General features: G+C 42.0%; 1 protein-coding gene and 1 long non-coding RNA gene across 2 annotated transcripts; both read left to right on the top strand.

The window, feature by feature from the left end:
* The first annotated feature begins 1,757 nt into the window (after positions 1 to 1,757).
* Positions 1,758 to 14,082, top strand: LOC116614162. The gene is made up of 3 exons (XR_004294397.2): positions 1,758 to 1,903; positions 2,008 to 2,064; positions 13,645 to 14,082. It is a non-coding gene; the product is annotated as an uncharacterized LOC116614162 (long non-coding RNA).
* On the top strand, positions 3,814 to 9,500 carry LOC125561910 (uncharacterized protein K02A2.6-like). Its single transcript, XM_048726713.1, has 2 exons — positions 3,814 to 5,262; positions 6,429 to 9,500. Exons 1-2 carry the CDS (start codon positions 4,070 to 4,072, stop codon positions 9,289 to 9,291), a joined length of 4,056 nt encoding a protein of 1,351 aa, XP_048582670.1. The 5' UTR covers positions 3,814 to 4,069; the 3' UTR covers positions 9,292 to 9,500.
* Positions 14,083 to 16,104: the final 2,022 nt, after the last annotated feature.

The following is a 16,104-nucleotide window of genomic DNA, read 5'->3' as shown; positions in this document are numbered from 1 at the left end:
ATTTAATGTTTTTATGATTTAACCATCTATCTAGTTTTTCTTGAGATATCACTTATCAACTTTTACACTATCAATATCTTGTGCTTCGAGCTAAGCAATGAAGCTTTTTGTTCAGGCTTTAGGGTTGTATAATGGCCTTTTTATTCTTGTATAGCTTGCTTAAGGACACGTTCGTTGTTGTGGCTTTCCGCAATTGGAGTTCTGATCTTACTGATATTTGTCACCGTGTCAGGATTTGGCTTGTTCAGCTTCAGTGACACAATGTCAAATTCCGCCAATTATGGTAGCCTTCGAACACAACAAGATCCCAAGATTCCAGCCTCGTCCCCAGGCTACTCCCTTGCTGTCAGCTCCATGATGCTTTGCGCGCAGACTCACGCTTTCCAATATGGCGGACGCTTCATACTGACTGGCGAGAGCAGAAAGGGCCAGTGACGTCATAGCCATGTAGAGCGTGATAGGCCCGCCGAGAAGCCGAGAAGGGACGAGGCTACCAAGATTCGAAAACAAAACATTTCCGAATAACCCAATGAGAGCCGGCTAGCAGGCTAGCCATGACATTATGCTACATATATATCAAATATTACATTCAAGTTTCGATATAATTAACAGTCTTTTTTTTCTGGTATAACCTCATAAATCCTGCTAGTCTCAAAAAATGATAAACTTACATTGAGTAAATTTTCTGCTACAAACCAATCATCTGTTGCAAAAAAGAATCTTTGCTCCAACCTATTTATAGACACAAAAGTAATCATAGCACTGGACATGCCCCAAATAAGGATATTTTTAATAGAGTTGGGTGCAAAACCAAAAAAGTGGACCCTTTTTACTGGTGGAGAGGGAGAGGGCAAAATGTTAATTGCACCACGGATAATTTTTCCTAATTATTAGATCCTTTAAATGCTCTAAAGTTAATTTGGAATGCTCTGTTCAAAGAGGACTTTGAACAAAATGCAGAAATATTCTTTTTTTTTAACCATAAGCACATGTCCTATACGAACTCATAGTAAAGCTCATAGTAAACAAAGCTCATTGTTAACTTGTCTACCATACATCGCAATTGCAAAAGTAATAGCTGAGTGGCTCAATAACTCAACAGATCCATTTTCTAATTTGTGAATCGGGATAAAAGATACTTCCTACTTTTATTAACTTTCTTATTTGCAATAACTGAAAAACTTGGTCTAAGCTCTTCAGCTCTTTACTTCGACCGAAGCTAAATGTTTGAGATCTATGAAAGACGGCGGTGCAGAAAGGTGTCCATTCCCTGTGCTGGCGAGAGGTTGTCGCCGACATACTTTAGTTCCACATCAAGATTAACCAGGGAATATACCTGGAAAGACTTACATCGTGTCAATCATGTTTTGTATGCAGCTTTTAACAGGCGACCATTCCACAGGAAGCCCAAGCACGTATTTGGCGATTATGAAATATGAAAGCACAAAAAGCAAAAGTAATAAATTCATCATTGTGTAGGGCAAGGTAAGGAAAGCCATTTTTGCGGGGAGGGTATGGGAGCTGCAGTTTCTTTCAGATGGGGCGAGCAGCAGCATTTACCACAGGGAACCTAAGAACCTTCTGTGGGTAATACGCTTACCCTTGTTTTCGTGCGTGCGTTTTGCAAGTATGACGTATGGCTTTATGATTGGAGAATTGGCATTCGTGCTGCACGTCGGAATCCGGTGTTTGTATTGCGAGTTTGCCTATGATTGGCTAAAACACGGCACGGGGCTATTCTGGCGCCATTTCCTTTTTCGTCTCGCACGTTGGGCCTCATTTTGATTACACGAAGTCTCCGTAACTTTTTGTGCCCCAGTTTCTTTCTTTTACCTAAAAATACAAACGAATAAACTGCATCATACAGTGTGCCTAAGATTATACAGAATGCCTGAGGTTTTAGGTAAGAAAATGTGCATTTTTTGTTTCGAATTCTTCATAGTCACCAGTTAAGTATTTCCAATAAACAGTATCGAACCCAAACTTTGGTTACATTTTCTAACTCAGAAACAAGTTTGGGTGCTAGGCTGCTAAAGCAAAGAGTTTCTTCAAGAGTAAGAAAAGGTAAGAATTCTTCAATTCAATTTTTAGCTGTGAAATGTGCCTTTACTTATAATTTTATTAAATCATATTATTTAATTAGAACTTAGGGTAATTTATTTCACATGATCCGTAGAGTGACCATACATGCTTCAAAGCTTTGTTAAATTGTTTATTTTTTTAGAGACAATATTTCATAGTTTTGTTAGGAACTGTGGCTAAGCATTGATCTTATGTTTAAAACGTTTTTTAAATCAGTTTTCTTATATCAAGGCCACCCAACGACGAAAATTTCACAACCGGCCTAAAATGAGTTAAGATACCGTTTTTATTCGTTTGCAGTCATTTTTATACAATATAGAGCTTTCCTATATATTTTTTATCTGTTCGGATTTGCTAGGCGAAATAACAGCCATCAGAAAAATCTAGTTACTCATCTCGTGGCATCCGAAACTCCCAGCGATTCTAAGATACTTAAGCAAAATTTCTAGGTTATGTCCCTTGTATACTCGCTCCCGAAAATACTAGGGTTCCTTTTTTTAAAGCATGTCGGACGTAAAAATCTCCCGAAAATGGTGATGGTTGTAACAAAAGCAACTCCAAAAAACATAGTTGATCCAGCTCTCTTCCCGAGAAACATGGTGAAAGGTGATCTAGAAAGGTGATCTAGAAATACAAAGTCCAAAAAAAGTAGAAATTTCTAGGCCGGAATTTCTAGGCCCCGAAATCCGTAGGTGACCTTGCTTTGACCGAAAATGGTTGTTGGGTGACCTTGCTTTGACCGAAAATGGTCGTTGTGTGACCTTGCTTTGACCAAAAATGGTCGTTGGGTGACCTTGCTTTGACCGAAAATGGTCGTTGGGTGACCTTGCTTTGACCGAAAATGGTCGTTGGGTGACCTTGCTTTGACCTAAAATGGTCGTTGGGTGACCTTGCTTTGACCGAAAATGGTCGTTGGGTGACCTTGCTTTGACCTAAAATGGTCGTTGGGTGACCTTGCTTTGACCGAAAATGGTCGTTGGGTGCCCTTGCTTTGACCGAAAATGGTCGTTGGGTGCCCTTGCTTTGACCGAAAATGGTCGTTGGGTGACCTTGCTTTGACCGAAAATGGTCGTTGGGTGCCCTTGCTTTGACCAAAAATGGTCGTTGGGTGCCCTTGCTTTGACCGAAAATGGTCGTTGGGTGACCTTGATTGAATTGTATCAAGTGAAACAACGAAAACATGGCGAAGGTAAAAAATGTTGACTTTTATAATTAACAGGCCCGTACCCAGGGGGGGGGTGCAGGGGTGCGAACCTGCAACCCCCCCACCCCCCCCCCCCCACACACACACACATCGACTGAAAGTCCACTTTTGGTTCTCAATAGACGTGCTCACTATTTGTAGACAAAGCTTTAAAGCACGAGCGAATTGGATAAAAAGGCACGTCCCGTGAAATACTGCAAAGGCATAAAAAAATGTGATGGCCAGATTCTTATAAAAAAAAACTCCCTCACTTCTTCCCCCCCCCCCCCGGAAAAATTTGTCCACTTTTTCGGATTTCGCACCCGCCCCCCCCCCTCCAAGAAAATTTCTGGGTACGGGTCTGGTTAAGGATAGTCTACCAAATATATTTGCGCTCTCTAGCCCTGAGTACAAGAAGCTTCGCTTTTATTTTTTTTTTAACTAATATGCTTTAAGCCTCTCATTCCCACATTTTATCGACATTCGCCATTCGCTTCATATCCGTCAGTGAATAAAACAATGGCTTCGTATTCGACAAAGAAGAAATTTGGCCTGTTGTAATATGTATATTGCCCTCCTTGGGTTCCCTGTGGCCCCTGATGTTTGATTGGGACCCCCCGTAGGGGCTGGTTCCTCGTTGAAGCTCGGAGTTAGTTGTAATTTAGATTTTGAGAAATATTAGTTGAATTAAACCACAAATTGAAAGCATAATCGTGAGGATCTGAACTTATAACATGGTGTCAGAAGTCAAGTAAAAGTTTAACGAGAATCAAGGTAAAGAATATCGAGAAAAGAATTGAAATTATGGCAGAAGTAGAGTCGCACAGGACTCCTGGTCCACTGGTGCTGGATGCCCAAGCCTCAGAAAATTGGAGGAAATTTATTATGCAGTTCGAAATTTACCTAGTGGCGAAAGGAAAGGATGAGAAACCTGACAAGTTGAAGGTGAACTTGCTACTCAATTGTGCTGGAGCAGATGCAATTGAAGAATATAGTCATTTTGTTTTCAACGAAGGAGAAAGCAATGAATCTTATGAAGATGTGTGTAGAAAGTTCAAGGAACACTGTCAGGGAGCAAGAAACGTCATCTATGAGCGCCTTGTGTTTAATCAAAGAAACCAGAAAGAAGGTGAGAGGATGGACAATTTCGTGAGTGAGCTGAAACGCTTATCGTTGACATGTGAGTTTGGGACCCTCAGAGATTCACTGATCAGAGATCGTATTGTGGGAGGGGTGCTCTCGAATGAGTTGAGAGGGGAGTTGTTAAAAAAGCCAGATTTGACACTCCAAAGTGCCCATGATTACTGTAGAACCTATGAAGCTGCTGAGTTGCAGAAATTCAAGTTTGCTTCACCAACTGGTTCACAGCAGCCATTGAGTGTACACCCAGTTCAAGGAAAGGAGAGAGCACCTAATCCTACCTGTAAGTTTTGTGGTTTTCAGCACCGTTTCACAAAACCAAGTATTTGTCCTGCCTTAAGAAAGAAATGTAGAAATTGCCAACAAGAGGGACACTTTGCAAAGTTGTGTCCTCTTAAGGGTAAGAAAGAAACACCGGTCAGCACAGTAGAGCAAGAAAACCAGTTTGAGAGTATGGGCCAAGGTGATCGTGGGGGTGATCCACACTTATACTTTGGATCAGTAGAACTTGGGACTGTGTCCAGCCCCAATAGCACAAAGAAGAGCGTGATTACCCTTAGGATTGCACAAAAAGAGGTAAAAGTCAAAGCTGATACAGGTGCAGAGGCCAATGTGATGCCATATCATGTATATAAGGCCATCACTACACAACCGCTACGAAAGATTCATCAGCCTCTTAAAGGATGGCTCGCAGACAAGGCAATTCATCCTGTTGGATGTGTTCGCCTTCCAACCCAGTACAAGAACCGAAAAATAGATCTGCTGTACCTTGTTGTGCATGGAGAGTTTACACCCCTGTTGAGTTGTGAAGCCTGCCTAGACTTAGAGGTGCTCAAGTTTATGAATCTTGACCTGATGTGTTGTTTGTCCGTCGCTACGACGAGGACCATCGTGTTCAAATTTTACATTTTCACCGTCATCCTGAGCGGGACTAAGGACGCTTGTGGGTGCGCAGATGGCTAATAAGGCCAATCTGTGCACGGAAAAGCCTGGGGCACTGAGGGCATGGTATTGTTGCAGCTTTGGGATCTTGAGACTTTCTGGCGGCTCTACGCTCCTCTGCGGCAGCTGTCCAATTTGCCTCGCATGCCTCAGCACCGTTGCGAATGACACGGCGCCAACCTTGACGGTTTTGTGCCAGAAGCTCCCACGAGGTGTGATCGATGTTGAATGCTTTCAGCGAGAGTTTTAGGGTGTCTTTAAATCTCTTCTTCTGGCCACCTTTGCAGCGTTTTCCGTGCTGAAGCTCACCAAACAGAAGTTTCTTAGGAAGCCGTTCATCAGGCATACGAGCTACGTGCCCCGCCCAGCGGAGCTGAGACTGTTTCAGGATGGTGTGAATGCTGGGCAGACCTGCACGTGCAAGGACCTCAGTATCCGGGATCTTTTCTTGCCAGCGAACATTGAGAATTTTCCTCAGACAGGTAGTGTGGAAATGGTTTAGCTTCATCGCATGGCGCTTGTAGATAGTCCAGGTTTCAGACCCGTAAAGTAGCGTAGGCAGCACAACGGCACGATACACTTTGATCTTTGTATCTGTTCTTATCCCTCTCCTTTTCCAAACGTTCTTACGAAGCCTTCCAAATGCGGCGCTTGCTATGGCGAGTCTGTTGGTAACTTCGTCATCGAGGACAACGTTTCTGGAGAGAGTACTGCCAAGGTAGGTAAATTTGTCAACAGCATTGAGTTTTTGACCATTGATGATGATGTTAGGTTCAGTGTAGGGCTTTCCAGGCGCTGGCTGATGCATAGCCTCCGTCTTTTTGGTGTTTATTTTGAGGCCGAAGTTTTTACAGGCACTAGAAAACAGATCTACGCTGTGTTGCAGGTCTGCTTGAGAGGTAGCATTGAGGGCACAATCGTCAGCGAATAAGAGGTCGTTTATAGTATCAGCCGAGATCTTGGATTTCGCCTGAAGCCTCCTGAGATTGAACACAGAGCCATCGAAACGATACTTGATGCCGATGCCTACCTCATCATCTTTAAAAGCGTCAGTCAGCATGGCTGAGAACAACAGACTGATAGACACACCAGAAAGACTGGCTGAGGAGACCACACAAGGGAATGGCAACAAGCCGAATGCAGAATTGTTGGTAGAAGATCCGGTTCTATCCCAGTACCAAGATTGTTTTAGTAACAAACCGGGAAGACTGCCAAACAAGGTACACCTAGAGATAGATCCATCAGTGCCTGCAGTAGTCCACCCCCCTAGGAAGATCCCCATATCCCTGCTTGAACCGACAAGAGAAAAACTCCAAGAGATGGAACAAGATGGGATTATCGTTAAAGAAGAAAAGCACACACCGTGGGTGTCTTCAATGTTGGTTGTTGACAAACGAAAAGAGAAGGACAGAGCCAACCCACCATCTAAAGACAGTGTCCGTATCTGCATCGATCCCAGGGATCTGAATAAGGCCCTCAAGAGGCCACACTACCCCATGGTCACTGTTGAGCAAGTTGCCAATCGCCTTTCTGGAGCTACAATGTTCACCACACTGGATGCATGCAGTGGATACTGGCAGGTGGAGGTAGATGAGGAAAGCTCGAAACTTCTGACATTCAACACACCTTGGGGACGGTATAGATTTACACGGCTGCCATTTGGAATTTCATCTGCTCCTGAGATATACCAACGAGAGATGGACAGGCTCTTCGCTGGAGTTGCAGTTGAAATAATTGTTGATGATTTTTTAATCCATGGAAAAGATATAAGTGATGTTGATAGGAAGATGATAGCAGTACTTGAAAGAAGCAGAGAGGTGGGCCTGAAATTTAATCCAAAGAAGATCAAGCTTCGAGTTCCAGAAGTAAGCTATGTCGGACATGTGTTCACATCCGAGGGTTTGAAACCAGATCCTGAGAAAGTGCGTGCAATTAGTGAGATGCCACCCCCATCAGACAAAGATGGCGTGCAGCGATTCTTAGGAACAATCAACTACTTGGACAAGTTCATTGAACACAAAGCTGATCTGCAAGGCCCAATCTCCCAGCTGACCCAGCAAGTAGCAGTTTTCACCTGGGAGAAGCCTCAACAAGAGGCATTCGAGAAGCTCAAAGCTGTGATCACCCATGCACCAGTGTTGGCCTATTTTGACAATCACAAACAGACCATTCTGAATGTAGATGCGAGTAGCACTGGCCTTGGTGCAGTCATCATCCAAGAGGGTAAGCCGATTGCCTTTGGTTCAAAGACTTTGTCGTCTTGTGAGCAGAGATATGCTAACATTGAAAGAGAGTTGTTAGCTATACTATGGGGAGCAGACAAGTTCCACACGTATGTATATGGCAGGCGAGTGATTGTAGAAACTGATCACAAACCATTGGAGGCAATTTTTAGGAAGCCCCTAAATGAATGCCCACCACGATTGCAGAGAATGCTTCTGAAGCTAACCAAGTATGATTTGGATGTGAGATATGTCCCAGGCAAGAAACAAATCATCTCTGATTGTTTGAGTAGAGCCCCACTCACTGACACTACGCCAGTAAGTGAACCAGAGGATGTGATTGGAATCAATCTGATTGAAAATCTGGGAATTGAGAATTCCACATTAAAGAAATTCAGAGATGCATCAAGTAACGATGAAACCTCAAGAGTAGTAATGGAATATGTCCTAGAGGGTTGGCCAGAAGACAAGGATCAGGTTGACGAACTGGCAAGAGAATACTGGAATTACAAGGAAGAGCTTAGTGTTGAAGATGGTTTGCTGTTCAAATCTGATAGAATTGTAGTACCAAGATCCATGAGAGCTGAAGTACTTGAAGATATACATGGAGCACACATGGGTGAGAGTAAGAGTCTGAGTTTGGCAAGAGACTATGTCTTTTGGCCCTCCATGACTGCCCATATTAAGGACCGAGTACGTTCATGTCAGATTTGTAATGCATTCCGCAACCAACAGCAGAGAGAAACCCTACATCCACATGACCTTCCAGGTCTACCATGGCAGGTTGTTGGAACTGACCTTTTTGAATTTGCTGGCCATTCCTACTTGATTGTGGTTGATTTCTATTCGAAGTATTTTGAAGTTGAACTACTTCGGCAGTCCACTGCCATGTGTGTTGTCAACACCTTGAAGCAAATCTTTGCAAGATTTGGCATTCCAGCCAAAGTGATCAGCGACAATGGCCCACAATATAGTAACACCCGCAATATTTTCAGTACTACCCATGAGTTTAAGCAGTTTGCAGAAGCTTGGGGATTCCAGCATGTAACCAGCTCACCCGAGTATCCCCAGTCCAATGGTGCTGCGGAAAGAGCTGTCCAGACTGCAAAGCGAATCTTTAAGAAAGCAGCAGCAGAGAATAAAGACCCATTTGAAGGTTTATTAAAGTACAGAAATACACCTTTTGACGACATAGGTGTCTCACCTGCCCAACTACTCATGAGTAGGCGTACACGTTCAACACTACCTACCCATCGACGTTTGTTGGTACCTCACCCAGTAGACCCTCACAGAGTGGTAAAGGCATTAGCCCATCGACAAGCAAGTTCACGGATGAGCTATGATCAACACAGCCGGGACCTTCCCCCTTTGGAAGTTGGGGACAAAGTTAGAGTTCGTGTAAACAAAGATAAAGAATGGTGTAAAGCAGAAGTCCTGCCAAGGTCATATGTAGTTGAAGATGAGAAAGGACGTGTATTTCGAAGAAACCGAAGGCACATCATTTCTGTCCCGAAGGACACACCCATGAATCCGAAGATGCCAGTGGCTCCCACATACATGAGTCCTCAACCTCAAGTGGTCGCTAGGAAAGCGCAGATCAATGAACCGCCAAGTCCATTGAAAGTACAGGAAGATCAGAGAGAAACAGAAGCACATTCACCCATCAGAACAAGAGCTGGTCGTGAAGTGAAGAAGCCACAAAGACTTATTGAACAATGTTAAGAACATTTTTTGGGTTTTCTTTGAACATTTATTGAAGTTTTGAAAGGGGGGAGATGTTGTAATATGTATATTGCCCTCCTTGGGTTCCCTGTGGCCCCTGATGTTTGATTGGGACCCCCCGTAGGGGCTGGTTCCTCGTTGAAGCTCGGAGTTAGTTGTAATTTAGATTTTGAGAAATATTAGTTGAATTAAACCACAAATTGAAAGCATAATCGTGAGGATCTGAACTTATAACATGGCCCTTATTTGCGTTCCGATACTTACCGATCCATTGTGAGTGAATAGATCAATGTTAATAAAGACATAAAAACTCAAATTACAGAATAAAATTAAAAAAAAACCCGCCTGGTCCTTTTTTTCTAGAAATCCGGACGGGAAACTTCTATTTTTTACTTGATGCAAAGTAGTATAAATGCTACCCTCCTTCCATATACCCCTCGGCAGGAAAAACGTGTTCGTAGGAGAAACATACACAAACAATAAGGCGAAAAAAGTAGATGTAACACGAATACCTAATTTAACTGATAGAAACAGTGACAAAGCTCTGTCAGAAGGGTATCTGAAACAATAGAAATGACAAAGACCCATAGATGTATCCAAAATGTTCAAGAGGGTGAGGGGCAAGAAATATTGAGAAAATATTGGGGGTGTAGAATACGTTCCAAACTAAAATGGGTTTTTCCAAAACACCAAATTCCGTCCAGTATAAGCCATATTTCACTCGGACATTTAGCTAATTTTCCGCTTGATTTTAGATGAATCAGTCTGAAAGGGTATTTTTTCCCGTTTAAACAACATCAGTTTCTTCTGAATTTTGGGGTTTCAAAAAACAATGATTCACAGGGACTTGTCGTTTCATTAAAAATTTCATAGATGAATATCTGTGAAAGTTGCGGACATTATAATTTTTGCCGCCTAAAACCTTAATTACCCACGTACTCCCAAAAAAAGCTCGGTTTGAAATAAAGCAACGTCTCGGACCCCAGCTTTTGATCAGAGGAGATCCAGAATTTCAGACCCCAGCTTGCATCTCACAGGTTATTCCGTATTTCGGACCCCAAGTTGCATCTCACAGGAGATTCCGAATTTCTCTTAGCTCTTAGCTTTGGTCTGAAATCGGAAATGGAGAGTGAGCTCATACCTTGGGTCCGAAATTCGGAATGAAGAGTAAGCTCATAACTGGGGTCCCAAACTCGGAATGAAGAGTGAACTAAAGCAGGGGTCCGCAATTCGTAATAAAGAGTGAGCTCATAGCTGGGGTCCGAAATTCGGAATGAACAGGGAACTTAACTTTAGAGTGAAATGTAGGGTTTTACTTTACCCTTATATTTCTTTCCGATGGAAATGATGGTTTGGCACTGACACCAAAAAATTCTCCGCACTCTTTGGCATAAATCAATCTCGATCATAATTCTATCCGTTGATTTACAGGATTTCACTCGGAGTTATTTTTTTCTCCTCTCAGATTGTGGTAAATTGCTAGAAAAATGTGTATTTAGGAAAAAAACATTTTAGTTTGGAACTTGTTATAGCCACGTCCTAATGGTTATTTTCCTTTAATGTCGAATCCGTTGTACCGCGACCCGCGTTTTCAAAACACGATTTGTTTTGGTTTTCTGTTCCGTCATTAAAACCATTTTGAGCCAATCAGAGTCTTGCTTTGTGCAATTCCCTGGACGAATCTATCCTCTGGACGAAAACAAGACAGTGTCGCGACAGAAAGCCAGGCAACTTCACTAGGTGAGAGATGATAGACAAGAGTCTGATTGGCTTAGAATAGTTTGACTGGCGGAACAGAAAAGAAAAGCCCAAAAGACAAAAAAAAAATCGATGTTTTGAAAATGCGGGGTCGCGATACAACGGATTCGACAGTAAATAATTTTTTTGGGAGGGGGGACGACGTGCCCCCAACTAACGGTCATGTGGTCCGCTGCTTTACATGCGCCTTTTTGTGATTATATGTTATCTTAATGTTTATAGAAGTACAAGTCTGGATGCACAGTACGAAGAAGAGATTTTCTGAAGACAATGATGAAATGAATGTGTGAATGTAGTATGAACTACATTTATTTGCATTCACTTGAAACAAGCTGCAAGACCATTACCAAGTCAACTGTGAGTTTTCTTTCAGAGGACAGCAATAGCAGGTCCCTAAAAAGATTAATTTTAAATTCATTTTGATGCTATGATACTAATTTGTTTGTAATTGGCAGAAGGTTTGGCGTGAGTGGTTTTGAAATCATCATGTGCTAAGGCTGTTATGAAACTCTGATTTTATTTTTACTGTAGCTAGTGTCAGGCAAAGGGTGCACGCATTCTTACTCGAATGGAATGCTAAACGGGGAATAGGTAAAGTTCGTACCATTTCTCTAATTATGTCATTGCCATATAGTTAGAGAGAGTTATATATCATAGCCTCGAGCTTAAAGCAGAAAGCTGTTCGATATAAACAACTTCATGTGATTATATAGATTGTCTTTTAGTATTTTTATATACTAAAATTCAAATAGCTGTAATATTATCATAATCATTATAGCTATGATCATAATACAGTATATTTATGAAGTTATAATTCCAAAATGATAATAACTATATTACTGGTGTCTATAGTTATTATCATTTAGTTTAAACCAAGATAGAACTGTTTGGTATCCAAAACTTAGCCATTAGGAAGGCCAGAGAGAGTTCAAATCCTGTGCCTGTGGGATTGGTAAAGGGAATGGGAAGATTCTAGATATGAAGCCTGTCACTTAATTTTTTGGAAACATTAAAATTTTGTTAGTCTTGTTACATTACTGGCGCTACGATGGAGGATTCACTCTCTTGGAGGTATGTTAGCCACTCCTTACCCTCAGCTTAGCTCCCCTCCTCCTTTACTCTTCCCCTCCCCTCCCCCTTCCCCACCCCTCCCCTCCCCCTTCCCCACCCCTCCCCACAATAGCACCCCTTAGGCCCCCTCTCTGAAGTGTTGTTTGATGTCTCACTTGGGTATAGCTAGGTTTTGGGAGAAGGTAAGTCGCCTGAGCAGGAGCGCTACCTGTTCATGGCTGGGTGTGGTCAATTAGCATGTAGGAAAAGAGCTCCCAAAATTGTTCTTTAGGTTTTGTTTGGCGCATTTTCTCTAAAATCGACCTCAAGGCTTAGCTTTGGGTGCTCTTTTCAGGGTTGGCATAACGCTATGGTATAACTTAGAGCTTTGCTATATAGGCAGTTTAGTTTAGATTTTATCTATTGGGCTCCATACTTTTCTGCATCCGATAGTTTCTCTGACATCCGACACATCGACGTTTTGGCAACATTTTCGACGTTTTGACTCTCTTTTTTTTCCCCGTGTCCAGAAACGTTTCCTCGCTCGACCATTCCTCAAGGAATCTAGGACGAGTAGGCGTTTCTTGCAGATCGGTCGTGACAAGAGAAGAGGCTGGCTCCTTTTCAGTGGAATGCACTACATTGAACACAATCTAGGTATTTTCTACGTATGTGACAGGCTTCTAGGATAAATATTTGGCAATTATTATGTAATTTAGATGTTAATACGAAGATATACAATTAAAACTATATCTTTGTTTGCTGTGATGTTGGAACCTTTCCCTTTCTTTCTTCGCGTTTTTCCATTTTCCGGGAAAATGTTTTTTTTCTGTTTTTGCCTCGTCGGTCTTTTGTTGTTTGTCGGTCTTGTCACGATCTTCGAAAATAACTTTTTTATTTACTTTGTATTACAAGACTGCATACCACCGCACACATAAGGAGTTGATTTTTACTTACCGGTTTTATGTTGCAGGGTGATGTTTTGTAAAGATACTTCTGATTTGAAAAACTAATAAAAAAAACATGAAAATATATATGATGTAGCCTGGTTATTCAGGATAAAACCCCACCCTACGAGCCCGACTCACAGAAAATATTTTACACAACGGCAGGCTGTTGATGTGAAATATGCTCTGGGTGCTGGGGCTTCTTTTCCAAATTCTAGTAACAACTCTTTCTTTCGTTTAAGGGGTCCTGTCAAGGGGTCAAAGCTAACCGTTCTTAAAACATTTATCTTCTGTTTCCGAGCATTAAAAAACACCTTTTTTCAAATGCCACTAAGCCATAGGGCCTAGTACACAGTACTATAGTAGTAGTACTACACAGTACTAGTATATCTCATTAAATAGTTACTATTTATGAAATATACTCTGTGTGCTTTGGTTTTGTTTCGCGTTCTGCTAATTATTTTCTCTTTTGTTTCACGCTTTCCAGGTCTTGTTACATTCTGGAATCCAAGGATTCCGATAAGCATTATTTGCCGAGTAGTGACTATGACGACAAAGCTTTTTTGTTTAACTGACTTTCGATTCTATTACGTTTCAGGCCAATGAGAGGGACTTGTACCTTATGTATCATGCGTCTTAGATTTTTTAAACAGTTTTCGCAACTACCGCTAGATCTCCTTACGCATCATCGAGAAATCCTCACGAAAATGTAAGAAGCAATCCCGCGCAGACCATGTTATGCATTGACAAAAATTGTTATGACGATGGAAGACGCAACTCCGCGCAGACCATCTTACGCATCGTCTGGAAATTGTCCTGAAGATGTAAGACGCAACCTCGCGCAGACCACCTTACGCATGGTCTGCAAAACGTCACGAAGATGTAAGACGTAACTCCGCGCGGACCATCTTATGCATCGTCTGGAAGTCATCACGAAAATGTGGGAAACAACCCGCGCAGACCATCTTACGCATGGTCTGGAAATTGCCATGAAGATGTAAGACGCAACTCCGCGCAGACCACCTTAAGCATCGTCTGGAAATTGTTATGAAAATGTAAGAAGCAATTCCGCGCAGACCATCTTATGCATTGTCGGGAAATCGTTACGAAGATGTAAGACGCAACCCCGCGCAGACCATCTTACGCATGGTCTGCAAAACGTCACGAAGATGTAAGACCTAACTCCACGCGGACCATCTTATGCATCGTCTGGAAGTCATCACGAAAATGTGGGAAACAACCCGCGCAGACCATCTTACGCATGGTCTGGAAATTGCCATGAAGATGTAAGACGCAACTCCGCGCAGACCACCTTAAGCATCGTCTGGAAACTGCCATGAAGATGTAAAACGCAACTCCGCGCAGACCACCTTAAGCATCGTCTGGAAACTGCCATGAAGATGTAAAACGCAGCTCCGCGCAGACCATCTTAAGCATTGTCGCGAAATTTTCATTAAGATGTAAGACGCAACTCTGGGTAGACCATCTTATGCATCGTCTGGAAATTGTTATGAAAATGTAAGAAGCAATTCCGCGCAGACCATCTTATGCATTGTCGGGAAATCGTTACGAAGATGTAAGACGCAACTACGCACATACCATCTTACGCATCGTCTGGAAATTGTCATGCAGATGTAAGACGCAGCTCCTGGCAGACAATTACGCATCGTCTAGAAATCGTCACGAAAATGTAAGACGCAACTACGAGCGAACCATTTAAAAGCATAATCTGTAAATAATCAAGAATCATCGTGCAATGATTGTCACTAATACGATAGACGCAACTTCGAAAAGACCGTTCCTCCTCGAGCGATATATCATTAGCAACAGTGATTATTAAAGTAGCAGGAAGAAAGCCCCATCAGTATGTTATACCATCTATGGAGCCCACTTCAATAATCAACTAGAATCATCGCAGTGTTCATTTCAACCAACTTCAGTCAAACGGAAGCTCTAATGATCAGTTATTCACCAAAAATGATAATGCAACGAATTGTGATTCTACGATGGAAAAAAGGCTTTTTAAATAGACAATGATATCTGCGCATCTTAATGGAGGCTATTATTATTTGTGGGTTGTAAGTTTGGGCAACTTTGAGGATTTGAAATAGAATTATGGCATGTCGCATCACCTTGAGTCATTTTTTCCCTGACTTGCGCTTTAGAAAACATTCTTTATTGCACTGGTGGGTCTATCTGGCATCTTGGACTTGTCTTGCTCTGGCAACATCCATGCTATCAATCGAACATAGTTAATCTTGTCTTACTCTAAGTTTCTTATTTTTTGTGATCACCCAATTTCCTGCAATACAAGGTTTATGACATAAACCACGTGGTAGGAAATGACGAGCTTACACGTCATATCGTCTTTCTTTAAATGCCAGTTCTCTCCTTATCACTTGCGATTATCAAACATCTTTCAGCAAAAAAACATGTTATACGTAGCTATGTAGCTAAGGCACCAACTTTTTTAATTCGTCTTTCTTCTCTCTGTAGAAACTCTCATCAAGCTTCAAGTAGGATAATTAGTGACGATGTTATTTGGCCTAGTTTTCACAAATCCTGTCTTTTGAACCGCCTTGATTCCGAAACAGTCTTGTACTGATTATCTTGATTCACTCATCGTGTACTGCATCATCGACGTTGAGGTCGAAACAGCTCTTCTCGTATTATCTACGGGAATCAAGAATGCCTAGTTGTACGTACTTTCAGAAACGCCCTGTTTTATTTATCTGTCTGTTTGAGCTTCCAGGAGTGTTCTTTTCTAACTTCACATCGTCCTATGATATCATAAATACGTGTTCTGATATGTTTTATTTTGTGGTTTCGGGAGCGCCCCATTCTGCTAACCTTGATTTGTCTTGTGGTATTAGAAGAACACCCTTTTCTACTAACCTTGAATTCCTTTTGGGGTTTTGGAAAAAATCATGTTCTATTAGCTTTCATTCGTTTTGTGACTTCAGGAGAACACCCTCTTCTACATATTTTGATTTGTCTTGGGGTTACAGTCGAACACCCTGTTCTACTAATATTGAATTGCCTTGGGGTTTCAAGAGAA

The sequence above is a fragment of the Nematostella vectensis genome, chromosome 4 (genome assembly GCF_932526225.1).
Source record: "Nematostella vectensis chromosome 4, jaNemVect1.1, whole genome shotgun sequence".
NCBI classification, from domain to species: Eukaryota; Metazoa; Cnidaria; class Anthozoa; order Actiniaria; family Edwardsiidae; genus Nematostella; species Nematostella vectensis.
Note: the sequence above shows the minus strand (reverse complement) of the source record. Positions and strands in the feature narration are given on the sequence as shown.

What these genes read in the sequence shown, in the direction of transcription:
- LOC125561910 (XM_048726713.1), top strand. Translation starts at nt 4,070, where the DNA reads ATGGCAGAAGTAGAGTCGCACAGGACTCCTGGTCCACTGGTGCTGGAT. An exon ending in TTTATGAATCTTGACCTGAT is followed by an intron (nt 5,263 to 6,428) that starts GTGTTGTTTGTC and finishes CAACAGACTGAT; the next exon opens with AGACACACCAGAAAGACTGG.